We start from the raw sequence: 18,329 nt of genomic DNA, 5'->3' as shown, positions 1-18,329 counted from the left end.
AGAGAAAGGGAACAACATTTTTACTCTTTCATTGGTGTCTGTAGCTATTCACAGCTTTTTTCTCAGGGTTGTAAACAAGCAGTTGTTTCTGTACCAAACAATTTTTAAACTACAGACTCAAAGATTTGGATGTCGGAAACATATAAGGACACATGTGCAATCTTCACACCTGGGAGAATAGTGATGCCTTAGGTTATAGCCTGCCTCTCTGTTAGTGGAGGGCATGAATTGACCCTCTCATTTCGCATGCTGGCAATGAACTTCCTCTGGCTGTTACCTGCCTTTCAAGTTTACTCCAGAGAATCATTTGGCTTCATTTTCACTCCTATTTGGTCTCCTCTTTCAGGATTAATTAAACACTCCTATGACTTGGCCTGAATTCTAATGCTGGGTACTTTGGGAAATTAATCCCATCCTGGAATTTTCAGAGATTAAACTATTTATTGATTTTTGGAAACTTTTAATTACTCTGCCTGGGCCTTCAGAGTGGACAACGAGACAAAATAAATAGTCCAAAAATAACAGAAAATAATATTGACATACAGCTCTTCTTATAAGCAAGTAAATCTGGCATATTTTCTAGGAAATAGAAAATTTCCCCTTACAGTTAAACAGATTGTTTTAATACAATTTTTCCTTGTTCTCATCCTTTCTTAAATGGCTAGATAGATAAAAGCCATAAAGGACTAAATTCATCATGAAGCAAAATTTGAATAATATGCTATTTTATTTTTAAAAGTATATTAGTCATTTCACTTTGTTATATCTGTATAATCTTTAATTATATATTTTCCCCAAGTGTGCTTCTTTCACTGTTTTGCTCACTATTCTGCCAACATTGATAAGAGATAATTAACATGAAAGCAGCCAGACTGGCATGTGAGGTAGAGTGAGACAAAGAATGTATTCAAAAAGAATATTAGAAGTCTAAACTATCAGGACACAGAAGAAACACTGATCAGCTCCAAACTGAAAATGTGAAAACTGTGTTGAGGTTTAAATACAAATCTACTACCCTTGACATTTCAAATATAGGCCAAGAGCTTCTCAAGCAATAATTCTTCTCTTTTTGCTTTAGCAACTAGAAGATCCAGGGCAAGGAGTTATCTATAAGGAGTGAGTTGGCATAATGGAAAACAGCCACCAGAATATGAGGCCCAGCGTATAGGACTTTAGATGGTGATTTCACCGATTAATTAATGTGTGGCAAGAAGCTGTTTCCTCTCCTCTCTCATGAGGATCAGAATACCCAATGTATGAGATCACTTTATGAATTAGCAATTATGAATATAAAGTGCCTTATTAAGAGCTCAAAATATATGTGTTTTTCAGATGTGGTTTGGCTGAGTGTATGGCTGAAGAGCAACAATTTTTGTCACCCCAACAGGCCTCCATCTTTTGGATAGTGAAATGAAGCCACAGGCTCCACAAAGGTAAAAATACGTAGTTACATTAAAAGTGAAGGCCAATCATATAATTTACAAAATGTTCTGGATATTTCCAGTACCCCTGGCATCATACATAGTTGTTACAATATTATTGACTTTATTTCCTACACTATACTGTATATTCCCATGACTGTTTTGTAAATACCAATGTGTACTTCTTAATCCCTAATCTTTTTCACTCAGTCTGCCAAACCCACATCTAGCAACCATCGTTCTTTTCTCTACATCTGTAAGTCTGTTACAATTTTGTTTATTCACTTATGTCATACACCTTAAACTAATGCCAAATATTATTTAATGTAAACTGTAATTAAAAATAAAATGAAATAAAAAGAATAACATGTAAAAGAAAGTGAAAGCCAGGGGAGAATTTAGAAACTGCCAAAACTCCTGTCCCTAGAAGTCAACCATTAAGTGCACTTGTATAATCCAATCACCAGACCTGAAAATAGGTGAGTCACTGAATGAACTAAAAAAACTGAGATGATTGCCCTGCAGTTCCAAGAACACATGAAAAAACCTGCTTCTTTGTGAGAATGACAAGAGACTCTAATTGCCACTGATGCTACTTAGACATTATTAGGGAAATAGCTATAAAGGAAGAGGAAACTCAATTCACCTCCAGGTAAAGCCATAGCAGTTAGCTAAAAGCTTAACATTTCCTTGATGACTTAAGATTTACCTTTTAAAAAACCATGCAAATTTTGGGTTCTACTCTATAATATATCTTCGGGAATTTTAAGATAAAACTAAGGTTTTAAATCACTTTACTAAACAAATCAGATTCTAACAAACTCAGCCTTACAAGTACAAATCCACAGATGGGGTTTGGTGTCCACATACTCACCATGTTCCCCAGGCAATTTTCTCTACCACAGAGATATTATCCTAGAAATGAATTCTCAAAAAGTGCTGCTACAGTCATTGAATGTTACTGTGGCTTCTATGAAGGGACAGGAGGAGTGTCCATTCTATGAAGGGACATGAGGATACTCTTTGGGACAGTATCCTCATGAAAAATGAAGAAAATCAATAATGAAGAAAATAAACTTCCTTTCAGATTGTTCTAAAATCAGTTATATAAGCAAAATATTTCAGATATAAAACGTTTTCCACATATGTTGCTACTAATTTAATTAGAAATCTACATGCACTATCAAAGTATTTTCATTTCTTACTTAAATACTTTTAAAAATGTTTCTACTATGCATCTATCCAAGTTTGTTCTTATGTCTTCCGCTTGAAAGATATCTCTGCATGAATCTTGTAAGTTAAATGTAGCAGTTGCTCTTCATCCTTTCAAAGGAAGTTTAAATATAACCTGTGTAAAAAAGTCATGGACAAGGACAGTGATGGGGAGGACTGAATGTGGGTGTTGGGTGGGCAGGAGAGAGTAATGGGGAGAAAGGGGAGACAACTATAATTGAACAATAAAAAATTTAAAATAAGGTTTTATACACTTGCATAAATTGGAGGCACAAGTTTACATATTCTACGAAATTCTTCTTTGATCATGTCCATTAATTAAAATTCGATATTCTAAATTTCACTGCTTCTATTGTTAATTCGTCTGACTTTCCCATTAAAAAACCTCATTATTATGTAAATATAACTTATAATATAATAACTTATTTATTTTCAACTTCCTAAAGAGTAAACTTTTATTTGGACCAGAAATAGAAAACTGCCAAAAATCTAATATTACATTATCTCTAGTCTAAATCTTAGTAATTTTATAAAATGACGACAAGTCCTACAAGACTGGTCAGGGTGACCACAGAATGTTTTGTCTACACTGAGACTCTACTCAGATGAAAACAGAAACTATTAGTAATTACTCTGAAACAACAGAGATGTATCAGAATTGTTCTGGACATTCGTGATGTGTGGTCCCATACTTCTGGGTCTTAGGGCCAATGGTCCAACCGTCATAAATATTTACCTGAACTTCTGGTTGAATCATGCTCTCTGTATAATAAAATTTTTCATATACTGTGAAAAGTATGAAAGTATACTATATATAATTTTATATAGTAAATGTTAACTTACCTGAAAGGTTTTTTTCATTATCTCACACTCAGCTATGAATAAATTTCTCTCCTTTCTGAAGAATGATAATAAGGTGTCAGGTAAGTCTTCATTCTTTCTATTTCACCTAGCAGATCATTTTTAAACTTCCCTCTTTAAGCCTCAGGGAGATCTCTGCCATCACACTGGCAATTTGCATACCTGTTTCTGCCATAGGCCATTGCTCTCCTCAGCTTTAGCTTATGAACTGCTCTGCCTAGTCAAATATCATTACTTGTTCCATACTGCTCCAGGGTCACCATTCATTATTGGAGAATAATCTATAGTTTTACTAGTAATGCTAGTGAGGACATACTAAGATTCCCTTCTATCTGTTTTAAAAGAAATCAGCTCTATTTAAAAAAAACAACTATGTGTTTTGAGTTGTTTCTGTATTCATCCTGTTTGCCTCATAAATTAAACATAATCATTAATTCCAGAGGTCAGCCATGAAATCCAGAATCTACAGGCTTCTGAATAGACACCCCTCTGCTTGAAAACTCTCCCAATATTTAGGTATACTGCATGCAAATAAATTAAGCAGAAAGTGGAACACTTTTTAAAGGACAACAATTAAGAGAATTGAGGTCATGACACCACAGGCAACATTGCTGTACATAGAACCACTGTACTGTAGCTTAACTTCTGAGTGTTTATGAGAAATTTCTAGTTAATAAGCAACAAGAGGAAACAAAAAAGTTGAAAATATTTAATTGGTATTTTTATGCATTTCATTTTGGCTTTAGACATTTTTGAGTCTTTTAAAAATAGGTATATTAATGTCTGGGTTGGAAATAATGATAACATGCTATCAACAATTTTTCTGCTTATGAGTGGGACTTTAAAAACTCACCTCTACTGAACTGCAAATTATAAGAAAAATTGGTCCTTATAAATTATAAGAAAAATTGGTCCCTATAAATCATTGGTCCTTGAAAGAGACCATCAAACTTATGAAAACATTTTATGAGCAACATTACTACTATGTGGCTAGTTATGCATTTTCTCCTTAAATAATAAGCTAAGAATCACATAAAGAGAAGGCAAAATATATGAGTATGTACATAACACTATTGGGCAGATTTTACAAATAACAGAAAGAGAAAATGTAGGCATTTGTTCATAACTGCTATATCTTGATTAACTGGAAATTCTGCAGGTCTTTATGAAATTTTTCAAAGTGAATGCCATTTTAGGATAAAGTAATGAACTGAAGGTAATATTCAAAATACAAAAGATCTTTTAATGTTTTTTTCAAAGACATTTATTTCTTCATACTGAGTGTAGTATGAAGCTGGTAAATAGTACTCAGCTAAAGTTATTTAAGGGCTGTGAGTTCAGAAGTTGCTCAGGTATATATTTCCAATTGGTATCATACTTTGTGTCAAATTGCAGCCTCTCAGCATGATACCTGATCTAGCTGTGTTAACAAGTTTCAGAATTCTCACATTCTGACTTGGTTTTCTATGAACTGGAAACTTTAAATCAGCTTCCTGACCTTACTGCTGCTATAACACAATTGCTTTTTTATCCCAAAGCTTTCTCTGTTCACTTCTGGTCTATTGTCTCCAACCCACACAACATCTTTTTCCATCTTCATATTCATTCATGGAACAATCTAGACATATTCTACAGCCTACACACAGTTAAAAAAACTGCCTACAGGTTTTGTTCACACATTTGTCTCTTCTGTCACCCACACAGTGAACCTAACCCCCTTACCACTTCCTTTAAATTTCCTACCCTGTTTGTAGCAATCTATTGCTTTTTTCTAATGTTAGCATTGCTTTTCAATGTTTTAATTATTTCTCCTTTTTTCCTTTAGCAACTTGATATTCTTTGTTTTTATTTTAAATTTCTTCTTATTTATGAACAATGCTTTCAATAAATAGCTACTAAGTAATCATTCTGTGCTAGGATACTAGGCACTGGCAGTAAGAAAATGAACATTCTCTACTTTTTGCTGTATGTGTCCTTAAGGATCTCACACTGTAATGAGGAAAATAGAAAAAGATTGCTATGGGTGCCAGTGTGCTCATTTTGGCGAGATGGGCTACGTTAAATTCCATTCCTTCCACTACAAACTAGAGCTGCTGGATTAATGATAACTTTAAAAAATTTTAGGCTCACAAGAAAGAAAAACACATTCTAAAGTGCCAAAACATAACAAGGAATTAAAAACTGGAGGGAAGGAAGTACACAAATTGGCAAAATGGTGTTATGAATAAGAGCTAATTATCCAGTATTCGGGAGTTTGAGTTTTAGAGACACATGAGGCAGAAGACAGAAGTCTGAGTCTATCTAAGTCTGGAAACTGGAAATGCGACCCTATGCATGAAGCCAGGTTGTAATTTAGATGAGTTCCAGATAGTGATATTGATGAGATAGATAGATCAATCAAGTAATAGCAACCATAGGCACAGCTCCAAATATAGATAGAAAATTAATTAATGAGAAAGTTAACATTAAATTTAGCAGTTAATAGCACACAATAAATAGTACTAGAACAAATAAGTGTATGAAGAAAATTCAATTTCTTTTTCATATTAAAATATTTCCAATCAGTTTTAGTAAGACATACTTAACATATAATAAACTGTATACATAGGGTGGGGCAAAAATAGGTTAACAGTTGTGAGTATACAAAACAGTTTATTCTTGTATTATTATTTATTAATTATTGTATAATTTTCCATATGAACAACTGTAAACCTACCTTTGTTCCACCCTATATTAAAATGTTCAATTTAATAAACTTTGCAATATGTACAGAATCATAGTCAGGATAATGAACATATTGATCAAGCTCAAAGATTCCCTTGTGCTCCTTGGTTATCCATTTTACACCCCAACATTCATCCCCAGGCAAACACTGCTTTCCTTTCATTATTGAAAGGATTGTGTTTTCTAAAATTTTATATAAATGGAATAAGAGAATATGTAATCTATTTTATTATTTTAAATGACTTTTTCCTTTAAATTTTTCCTTTGCTTGAATCTTTTTAAAAATATATTTTATTGATTATGTATTACAGTTGTCCCACTTTTTCTCCATTTGCCCCTTCCACCATTCCCTCCTTAGTTCATATCGATGGGTCATACATATAAATTCTTTGGCATCTCCATTTCCTACATGATTTATTTATTTATTTATTTATTTATTTATTTATTTATTTGCTTTTAGAGAGTGGGGAAAGGGGAGAAAGAGAGGGAGAGAAACATCAATGTGTGGTTGCCTCTTGCACACCCCATACTCAGGGCCTGGCCCGCAACCCAGGCATGTGCCCTGACTGGGAATCAAACTGGCAACCCTTTGGTTTGCAGCCTGCACTCAATCCACTGAGCTACACACCAGGCAGGACTTTTTTTTTTTTTTAAGAAACACATTTTATTACAAAAATTGTTAAGTGGACAAAATAATGTAATGAACCCCCATGTATCCATTATAAAACTTCAATAATTATCAGTTCATGCCCAGTGTGCTTTTTAAAAACTATTTTATTGTTATTCAATTACAGTTGTCTGCGTTTACCCCCCACCACTCCCCCACCTCCCTCCCTTGCTTCCGACACCCCCCCGCCCCGCCCACCTTGGTTTGTCCATGTGACCTTTATAGGTGTTCCTGAAAATCCTTCCCTCCTTCTTTTTAAATCTACTTTCCCAAGTGGTTACATTGTTTTCAGTCTCTCTTGTTTTGAACCCTTGCCCTTAATGCATGCCTTTAAAAACTTAACAAAATAATTTTCAATAAGTAGAGAATAAAGAATAGAGAGTACATAAATAACTTTTTAAAAATTTAGCTACAGAGAATTTTCTCATGAGAATTGCAGAAACATCCTTGTTAATCACCTAGATTAAAATGCAGCTAGTAGAGAAACTTACCCTGGTTTTGTGTCATTTACTACACAGTGGAAGGTAAATGTTCCAAACATCTGAACTCCTAAAATTCCATAAAGAAGCAGAAAGAAAAGTAGAAAAATTGAAACACTCCATATTTGTTCTCCTGATCGCCTAGGGGGGAAAAACAGGTAAAATAGGCAAAACAAGCAAAAAAAAAGTCATAAAATTTCCCCCTTAAGTTATGTAAAAGCAGTCCTTACTTTAAAATATTTGTAATTCTGGTCCTTGGTAGTTCAAATCGGAAATAAATTCGGAATGCTCGGATCATAATTAGTGGCCTTGGGATCCGCAACATGCCCCAAGGTGACATCTGATCAACTATATCAGCAATTTCAAATACCTGTAAATTTAACAAATTTAGACTTCCTATTAGCATTGTTTGTAGACATGGCATATACAGACATGGCACATACATGGCATATACATGGCATGGCAGAATCAGGAGCTGCATCCTGCCCTGTGAACTTTGCCTTATATTATTTTCTACTTAAGTCAATTTTCTTTTGAGTATATTTTGAAGCTTTAGCTCTCTGAAGAGGAACAAATACATAAACTAATGAAAGCACCATTAATCTTGTTCAATTCTATATTCTAAGTACCAACCTAGAATAGAGAAAAAGTGTACAAAGTCTTACTCACTAATCATGTTCTTTGGTGAAACTTTTTGAATATGTAGAAACTGAAGTAATGAAAACAGGGTTAGAAATATGAAAAAATGTGGAAAGGAATTATACCAGTTGTTGAGGCAAGGTAATAATTAGAAAATGTTTGTCAATAGTTCACATACAATAGTTATTAAATGAAAAGGAAGAAATTACTATGCAGGATAAATTAGGCAGTTGTATAAGTGAACTTTATAAAAATAAAGCCACCAATAAGCACTATGATAAGTATGTAGAATTAACTGTGGATTTCTTTTATTATGAATATTTTCATGAAGAATATAGTAACTTTACTTGAATTAAGTGCAAAATTAAGAGTGATTGAATGTATGGAATGAACTCTACCATTTTCAAACAGAATTCCTTCTTTAAACCTTTTTAATATGGGGTCCCCATTTCTCATAGTAAGGTATTTTTCATTTGAAATATACTATTTTATGTAGACTAATATGTATCTCAATGTATCTATCTATGTATATATATATTAGCTGTTTTTAGTGAAGATTCAGTCATATAAAAGACTAGGATTTTAGTTTTTAAATTCAATTTTTATTACATAAAAACTAAAATCTCACCCATATTCTTTATTTCAATGAATATATTTCTTAAATCTGCTCAATAAAAATAATTTCCTATTTTATTAACTTTCATTTCTGCTTGAGAAATAATTCACAAATGTGATTGACATTGATTAAAATATTAGGTTTTTATTAAACACTTAAAATAACAGGGTGTTGTAGAAAAGTACACAGTGACAAATTACATATTACTTAATATATCTAGTTAGATTTTCAATGCAAATTTTGGAAAATATTTTCTTGTAATTTAAGTTTTTAATTACCTGCAACACCAGTGAAACCCAAAGGCAAAAGACCATAAATCCATCAAATACGCACCAACGATCTTTCACGTAGGAACTATCACCCTAAAAATAAATATTACATAGCATTATCAGGCAACAGGAATAATTTCAAACAATATCTGTAGAAGGAATGGCCAAGCATGAATAAAGTAAAAGCTATCCACAGTTTTTTATATTATTAAAAAACAGACTTTCAAAAGAAACTTTTAGCACTTAAATGGCATTATATATAAGGAAAATAATTTGTAAAACACAAGTTATTGAAGAAATTTGCATATAGAATTTTAAATGTATGCACAGAAAAAAATCACTACTTTTTCTTCACGCAAATTCTACCACTTAATGAACTAAAGGCCATTCTACTCAATAGGCAGCTTTGTCTTGAACCAACTATCTTCCTGAAGAACCAAGAGCACACAGTGGTTAGTGTGAAGGCCTTTACACTTGTGGGATCAACCACCGTGAGTGGGACATTAACCAGAAGTTCACCTCAAACTAAATTAAAGGTGAAGGAGAAATGTGTCTTTATTTTAAAAGAAAACATATAATGACTTTATCTTTCATTGGGATTATACATGTAAAATAAAAATAAAGACAACATATTGCTTTAGTTTTTTTATCCTCACCCGAGAACATTATTTTCATTGCTTTTTGAGAGAAAGGAACATCAATGCAAGAGAAGAACCAATTGGTTGCCTCCCAAATGCACAAGTACTGCGGATGAGTGGCATGTGTTTGGACCATGGGTCACATGTGCCCCTGCTGGGACCAGGGACTGAAGCCACAATCTAGGTATGTTCTCTACCAGAGAATCAAACCCACAACCTTTCAGTTACAAGAAAATGCTCCATCCAACTGAGCCACACCAGCCAGGGCCTACTTTCTTTTTATGTAGTAGTGCATCTACTTTGACTACTACTTTTGTGGTAGTGATATGCAATCTAAGTAGATTAATCTACTTAGATTGCATATTATAAAATAAACATTTTAGAAAAACTTTCTTTTATAATAATAAAAGAGAAAACCCCATGAAATTAGAATTGAAAACCTTAAATAGAAAGGCATTTGCTTTCTTAGGACAACCCTATTAAGTCACAATTTCTTCAATAATCCATGAAACTCTATTCTGACTTTGGTCACATATGTTATTACTGCTCTGACTGAACCTGTATTTGAAATAAAAATGGGAACATAATACCAAGATTTTCAATAAATAGTAAAATATATTTTAGAATATTTAGGAAAATAATTTTCAGAACCTTCTATCCTTAGTAACAAATAGGTTAATCCAAGTTCCCTTAAGAAGTTTCCAGAAATATTGTTGTTTGTAAAACTAATGGTATGATTAATCACAAATGAAAGCTAACTGACCCAGATATGAAGTATAAACTCAACTTAGTGAACACTGGGTAAGCACCTACTTTACATAAGAGGATGCATAATGACTAGTGAAACATACACACATACTAATTTTATGTAGAAAAACAGATATTCACACAATCAGCTAATATAAAGGCAAAATAACTTATAATAAAGCTAAAAACATGGTGATGAGATAAGAAGATTAATTCAATGGAAATTTTAGAGAAAACAATGCCAGTTTCCAAATGAATGAACACATAATTTTTTCAGTGCCAAGAGAATCAACCAAATGTGTTATGTATTAGGAAGACACAAAACAGACATGAAAGCAAACTCAGAGACTTGGGACTTGGAAACCGAGCACAATAACACTATTAAATTACCTGCTATGATCATTATGTGATATTTTAAATCTGATAAAGAGAAAACCTACATCTCAGGATCTACCGGTTATATACACACATGAACACATATTAAATATAGACAAAATAATTAAAGATTATAGTTGTCTTCAGACTTTCACAAGACACTTTTTCCCACAAGCATCATATTTGCCTTGTATACTACACAATTAACTGAAAATATAAATTAATTATAAATTAGATATAATCTTATCTGAGCCTAATTTTGATTAATATCCAAAAATAATGGAATACAAATTAAAGTTGTGCCTTGAATATCCCCTTGGATTGCTTAAAAATAAAACAATTTAAAAATTTTGTTTATTCTTCCATTCACTCCATGTACAGAACATCTCTATGAACTAGAGAGGCAGTGTTTAAGATGGCGGTGATACCAGAGTGAACAAAACAAATACTCTTGTCCTACTGTAACTTAGATTCACAGTTAACTTTTAAAAATGTGAAATATACAGTAAATGTTAATAAGTGTTACATAGAAAAATAAAAGTATATATTTTCAAATTGACTTTTATTAAATAGTATGTTCTTTACTTGTATGTTAGGTAAAAAGAGAGAGAGAAATAACAATTCATCTTTATTTTAAGAACTAGGCTAGTTGTGATTGTTTATAAATGTTAACTGTTATCTATCCTATACCTACCTATGGAAAAGAAGTACATGTCTATTCCTTTTACTCTCAATCCAGCCCGAGATTTCCCTGCTTTGCTTCTCCCTGCCTCCCTAATCTATCACCAATGGATTTCATATAACCCCCTTATGTCTTCCCCTTTGGTTCTGATGTGGAAAATAAGTGGTAAAATTGCCATTTTCTGAAGCATTTTCTCAACCCCTTGAGATTTTTGCTTCCTGGCAATTGTTGCAGTTTGGCTCAAATAAACTCATAAAAATTCTTTAAAAATACAGAGAAATCCAAAAACAAAAAAAAACCAACAAAATTTTATGGGACTCAGCAGAAAACTGTTTTAAAACAGGAACAAATAAAAGTAAATCTTAGGAAGGAAAAAGAATATTAATTATAAATCATTGAGGGCACAGGTACCCAAACAGAATAAATTTATATGGTATTTTCTTCCTCAAAGTTATTATTCCTTTATTTCTTTTTTGTCATTGAAAATGTTATCAGTCTCACTGCAATTAACCTCTTTTATTGCTCATAATCTGCTTTAGTACCGAATTACATTCAATAAAATAAAGAGGATGGAAGCTTCCATTAGATTGTGGATTATCTAAAATGTAAAAAGTGTGCCCTGGCTGGTGTGGCTCAGTGGATTGAGTGCTGGCCTGTAAATCAAAGGGTTGATTCCCAGTTAGGGCACAGGCCTAGGTTTCAGGCCAGGTCCCCCCAACAAGGGACACATGAGAGGCAACTGCACATTGATATTTCTCTCCCTCTCTTTCTCCCTCCTTCCTCTTCTCTAAAATAAATAAATAAAATATTTTTTTAAAAAGCTTGGCTCTTAAAAAAATAAAATAAACTGTAAAAAGTGAGGAAAAACTGATATTTTCTTAGGAGGGGCATGAAAGTGATCAGGAGAGACATAGTTTTCACAGTACATCCACATTTTTCTCTTTTGATTAATGTTCATGTGCTATATTCTTAAAAATGGATTTTCAAAATTATTTAAAAGGTAAACATTTTAGATTTCACAAAAATCATTGTTAGTTGGCACAAATAAAATCAATTTGAAAAATTTGGGCCTAACAAATTCAGTAGGTAAAGCAATCAATGACAACATAGTTGGCTGAATTTTTGCTTCTTATTTACTATACAAATCTGTCTGCTAAGGAAATCGATGTTACAAAACTGACCCAAAGTGTATTTTGAGCAATATAAAAAGATGGATTATTTTAAAACATTTTAGAAACCACATTGGCAATTCTGAATAAAAGAAAAGCATGCTAGCACATTCTATTTTCAAATGACCTTATATTATAAAAACTGGCTAAACAAAAGTTCTGCTGCACAACATAAAGAGTATTTTTGAGTTAGGAAGTAATTTTAGTTGCTTTGATCTCAAGTGCTTTCTGCTTTAGACTTTCCAGATATTCATACTGGCATTTACCTGTAGCCAAGCCAATAAGACCACCACACAGTTAATGGTCAGACAGAATTGGCTTCTTTTTACTTTTCTGGTAAAATATGTGAAATAATCCATTGAGCATACATTTTGCATATTATTTTTGGGTTCATGTTCTCAAGAGTCATTCAATACAAAGACTGATACAACTCAGATTTTTCCTATCTTTTTAAATAACTTTTTGTTCTTTAGTATTCATTGTTTGTCTTCCTGAAAAATTCTCCTACATCTGCGACAATTTTTTTCCTCTATAAGCTGATCTGACCTCAGCCTACTATGATCAATGTTTCAATTCACACATCATGCAACAACTGGAAACTCAGCTCATGTGTATAAGTAATATACCATTATTGTGTAATTTACAGAACAGTCCTTTGTAATCCCCACTTGGTGGCTTAATTAATTTATATTTATATTTTAGGCCCTTCAGTTTATCAGATGCAATCTTTTGATGTTGTATTAAAAAACATCTATAGCACATTGTCAATGTTTCAGTCTGTTCTGAAAATTAGTAGCACCTTGAGACTTTAAAGTAGATCATTTCAGGAGGCATTCCCACCACCTACCACAGTGTGTGACATAACAGCAGAAATTAAGTGAGTTATTCGATAACCACATGAACCATGTCTTAGACAGGTCCTGTGGATTACAATGCATACAGTCAGGAGTCAAGCCATATGCTTTATGAAGGGATCCATTTATCCATCCAATCACTGAAACTCCTGGTATTGTTCCACAAAAGAAATGATTCTTTGACTCCTGGCAAAAAGAGAAAGATGTTCATACTACCTTTCAAGGTAGTATCTTAAAGTTAAACCTCTTTTCCTATGTGATCATGAAATATCACATATAAAATTATGAGATAACTTTGGGACATTTCATGAATTACTATAGTTTGAATAAACAAGGGCTACTGTCAAACAAATATAAATTATGTCAAGTTTTATGTAATTATATGGTAATGGTAAATATAATTGATTTGAAACTGATATCATATTAAACATTATATATACTCACTAAAGCTCCATAACACTAAAAAAGTTTTTTAATAAATAGAATACAAACTTTTAAACCTGGCAGTATGAAATAAAATGTCATATTGAATTTTGTGTCTGACATATTAAGCAAATTATCTCTTTTTCAACTTACATGTTTAAGTACTCCTAACCATAACTGGTTAAATGTTACTCTTATTCAGTTTATAACTATGTCCAGATTGTTTTAAAATCCTACTCTATATACCTGAGTTATAATTTTGGCCAATAGTAAATTGTCCTTTCTACCTGCTTCCAAAATATGCAATCTGAATAACACACATGAAAGCCCAGTGGCACTCGAAAAGTTTTAATACCTCAAATATGAAAGGAAGGTTGTAATTTGTTTGTTGTATCAACAGGAAATGGAGGGCAGAGAGACGAGTCTGCCTGAGTTATAGGCAAAAATCAGCAAGCTAGTGTCCGGGGAGACAAGCTATGCAAGTGCTGCCTGTCAATTTTCATAAAGGCAAAGACTCCGAAGCTGCCAATTACACAGTATAAAAGAGTAACTTAAATTGCCATGCAAGTATTTAACAGGCAGAGAAACAAACACATTCATCTAAAGACATTTATAGGGATACAGTTTACAGTTTATTAAATGATATGCATTGCTGTAGTTTCATGAGCCCATGATTTATGACTCTAAGTTCCCAGGATCCATCTGTCACTGCATTTTAGCATTATTATTTATTACTTCAACAGTGCTCAGAGGATGCATGTTTCTTTTACCTAGGTCTCTTGCCAGATGGAAAGTAGACAACTGAGAGTTGATTGAAGAATTCACAGTCTGCAATTAATACATTGGATGCTCTGCAACATCACAAACTTATACCTCTGAAATGCTTTATTTTTGCCTCTCTAAGGGATTTGGGGAGCTAAATGCCTTTCAGAGCAGGAATTAGTGAAGGAGACAATTAGAAACAAATTATTAAAGAGTGGGGATTAATTGAAAGGTAATTAACTTCAAGCTTGGAACATAAATTTTGTGAAATCCTGAAATACAATATTCTAACAAAAATTTTTAAAGACATTTCTTGACAGAAGGACTTTCTGCTTCAATTTTTCTCTTATGTTACCTCCAGAGTAAACTTTTCAAATGCAAATCAGATAATCACTTTCAGATTTGAATCCCCCCCGTGCATCTTTACTGAGCACGGAATAACGTCTGAGCTCTTTGCAGGGCATGCAAGGCTCTCCACGTGCACAGATTCCTCGGGACCCACCTTCACAGAGTCCTCTCCAGCTACTTCTCAGTGAACCTCTCATCTGCTCCTTGACTACTTAGAGGTCACCAAAGCACTAGGCTGTTCCACACCTTTGTATCTCAGCAGAGAGATACCTCTTCTCCTTCTGTGAAATCCTTTACTTCCATGCCCCATTGCCCATGTCATTGACCACATTTACTCCTCTTTTGAGACATTCACATTCTTCATTCTTCCAGACTTTTATAATATGCTCAAGCAGAATTTTTTGTTATTTTTTGTGCTTCCTCCCTGTGTCAATTTACCCACCATTACAGCATTTTCACAAAACACTAAAGATTTTATCTTTTATTATCTAAATTCTCACTATTCAAATAATCACTATTAACATTTGCAGAAATATTTGCCCTAAATCACTAGGCAACTAGAACTACCATAATGAAGTTGCATGTATGCCAGAGGAAATATTTAAGTTGTCCATGACTCCTGCAAAAAGCTGTAGTGTGTCAAATGCTCTATTGCTGTTTTGGGCTAAATATTGTCTGGCATTGTTTGTTTGCTTAACAGTGGAAAGTGTTAAGTGAATCAATACTTTCCTCTTCCTTATTTTCCCCTTGATATATAAGCCTTTCATGGGATCCAAAATTTAAATCTATCGACCCCAGTCAGTTTGCCCATATTTCATGGATTTTAAGACATACTCTACCATCCCCAAAACACAATTTAACACTTTTGAATTTAGAATGTATCTTATTATTGATGAGTCAATTACAATCTGACATCTTACAATCAAAGTATAATTAGCAACATTTTTCTTTCTTAAAGACCTGTAAAGTGATGCCTCACAGAAGATAGTACTTATTATTTCTCTGCTTATTTATGTAAGCACATGTTGCTATTTTGGTATGGTGCATACAAAACATCCACTGCTGAATTCAATAAGTACAAATAATTGAACCATGGGTGGTTCAGTTAAATGCTACCTATTACATAGAAATAAGCATGTGGATAGTTATGTGAGAGAGTGATTTAGTGATATTTGGAGATATGGGTTGGGGTTGGTGTAATGGATCAGTTTTCCTATTTAAGATAATGGAGTATGGGCTCCTGTTTTCTGAACACATACTATCCAACATATTTTCAGAAATAAATTGGATACAGAAAATTAGAAGTGCCTGCATGTGCTTTACAAGTCAGTTCCACAAAGTGGGCCAGGCATTCTCTCAAGATAGGAGTTCTGCTCTGTTCTGTCTCTTCTCTTAGGGCAGTTATGAGATCATTTAAGTGTCTAATTAATGTTTACTGAATAATGGGGATTGTAGTTGGGTTTAAAAATATAACTCTCTTTTATATTCATATCATACTACACATATTACATTTTTAATATCTAAAATTTGAATTTATAGTTTAATATATAAGACAAATCACTAGGTCAATAAAATTAGTGGGCAATACAAGAAAGCCATAGCTTCAGTACTTTGTTTTAAATAATAAAGATTCTGGGTTTGGTTTGTCTCAGATAACTAGGATTGTAAACTAGGTATTATCAGATTGCATTACTTTAAGCATTAGGTATGAATTTTATATGTACCATAACATTGCCAAATCAAGCTAGTTTATAATGTTAAAGAGTTGTACATGCTGGTTAGGCAACAATACACAGGTTGGGTTCTATAAGTATTTTATTATGTACTAATATAGCTTTATGCATGGAAAAAATTCTTCCAAAAATAAAAACCCAACATTCCCAAATCCCTGCTATGAGTGTACATTGATTCATACATACTCTTCCATACAGAAGACATATAACATAGTGGAGTTATTTTCTAAATAACTAAATATGATGGTTCCTCAGTAATATTTCAGTTAAAAATCAGTGTGCATGGAAGGCTAAAAATAGGTTTAGAATGCTTAGAATAACCAGTCTACCACTTGTGGAACAACAGACAATTTTGGAATCACACTGAAATCCACTGGTTGAGGCATGGTGGGTGCTCACTACTTCCATGTATCAACACTTTTTGCAGTGGATTATCTATTACATGTCATAGCCACACTGTATTTCATGGGGCCCACACTTAAATGCACTCATGACTGCCTCTTGGGGGAGTCTCTGAGTTTACTGTTTTCTTGGTAATTGCATCAGGATGATTGGGGCTTTGATGATTCCTTTCAGGTGAAATTATTATACTGAACTGAACTTCTTTTGAATATTACCCATTCCAATATTCTGAAGTCACCCCCAAAAGCTCAGAAAACCTTTTTTAAAGCTACTTACAAGTGCAAGCAGCTGGTTGTACAAGTGCCTAGCTGGAATCAATTGAGTAGTGGGGTTAATAGTGTCCTCCCCAACTCAATGTCCATTCAGAAACTCAGTATGTAACCTTATTTGGAAACAAGGTCTTTCAAAGATGTAATTACTGATGTATTATGTTTACTTATTTGCAAATATTGTACCATCTTTGCATCCCTGGGATGAATCCCACTTGGTCATGGTGTATGATCTTTTTTTTTTAAAATATATTTTATTGATTATACCATTACAGTTGTTCTATTCCCCCCCTTCAATCCCTTCCACCCGCACCCTCCCTCCCCCACCATTCTGCCCCCCTTAGTTTATAACCACGTGTCTCAAGTTCTTTGGATTCTATATTTCCCCCACTATTCTCACCCTCCCCCCTATCTATTTTCTACCTACCATCTATGCTATTTTCTGTGCCTTCTCCCCCCTTCTCCCCCTCCCACCCCCGTTTCTAACCCTCCATGTGTTCTTCATTTCTATGGTTCCACTCCTGATCTAGCTGTCCTCTTGGTTTGCTTTTGTTTTAGGTGTGGTTGTTAATAGCTGTGTGTTTGCTGTCCTTTCACTGTTAGTATTTTTCATCTTCTTTTTCTTATATGAGTCCCTTTAGCATTTCATATAATAAGGGCTTGGTAATAATGAACTCCTTGAACTTGACCTTATCTGAGAAGCACTTTATCTGTCCTTCCATTCTAAATGAAAGTTTTGCTGGATAAAGCATTCTTGGCTGTAGGTCTTTGGATTTCATGACTTGGAATACTTCTTTCCAGCCCCTTCTTGCCTGGAAGGTCTCTTTTGAGAAATCCGCTGACAGTCTGATGGGTACTCCTTTGTAGGTGACTGTCCCCTTATCCCTTGATGCTTCTAGGATTCTCTCCTTCATTTTGGTCTTGGCTAATGTAATTATGATGTGCCTTGGTGTGTTCCTTCTTGGGTCCAACTTCTTTGGCACTCTCTGAGCTTCCTGGATTTCCTGGAAGTCTATTT

General features: G+C 33.6%; 1 protein-coding gene across 2 annotated transcripts in view; it reads right to left on the bottom strand.

Annotated features, from left to right (window-relative positions):
• The window catches only part of NALCN (sodium leak channel, non-selective), a 424,006-nt gene that overhangs the window by 368,756 nt on the left and 36,921 nt on the right, over positions 1-18,329 (bottom strand). For both annotated transcript variants that reach the window (XM_037065791.1, XM_037065792.1), the window contains exons 4-6: positions 8,919-9,002; positions 7,616-7,755; positions 7,398-7,526 (exon numbers count right to left, since the gene is read on the bottom strand). In XM_037065791.1, coding sequence (XP_036921686.1) covers positions 7,398-7,526; positions 7,616-7,755; positions 8,919-9,002 — 353 coding nt within the window. The remainder of the gene's footprint in view (positions 1-7,397; positions 7,527-7,615; positions 7,756-8,918; positions 9,003-18,329) is intronic.

Source organism: Sturnira hondurensis, unplaced genomic scaffold, assembly GCF_014824575.4.
Source record: "Sturnira hondurensis isolate 20B ecotype Veracruz unplaced genomic scaffold, ASM1482457v3 Scaffold0016184, whole genome shotgun sequence".
NCBI lineage: Eukaryota > Metazoa > Chordata > Mammalia > Chiroptera > Phyllostomidae > Sturnira > Sturnira hondurensis.
The sequence above is the reverse complement of the archived record's forward strand: the minus strand, read 5'-3'. Positions and strand labels throughout refer to the sequence as shown.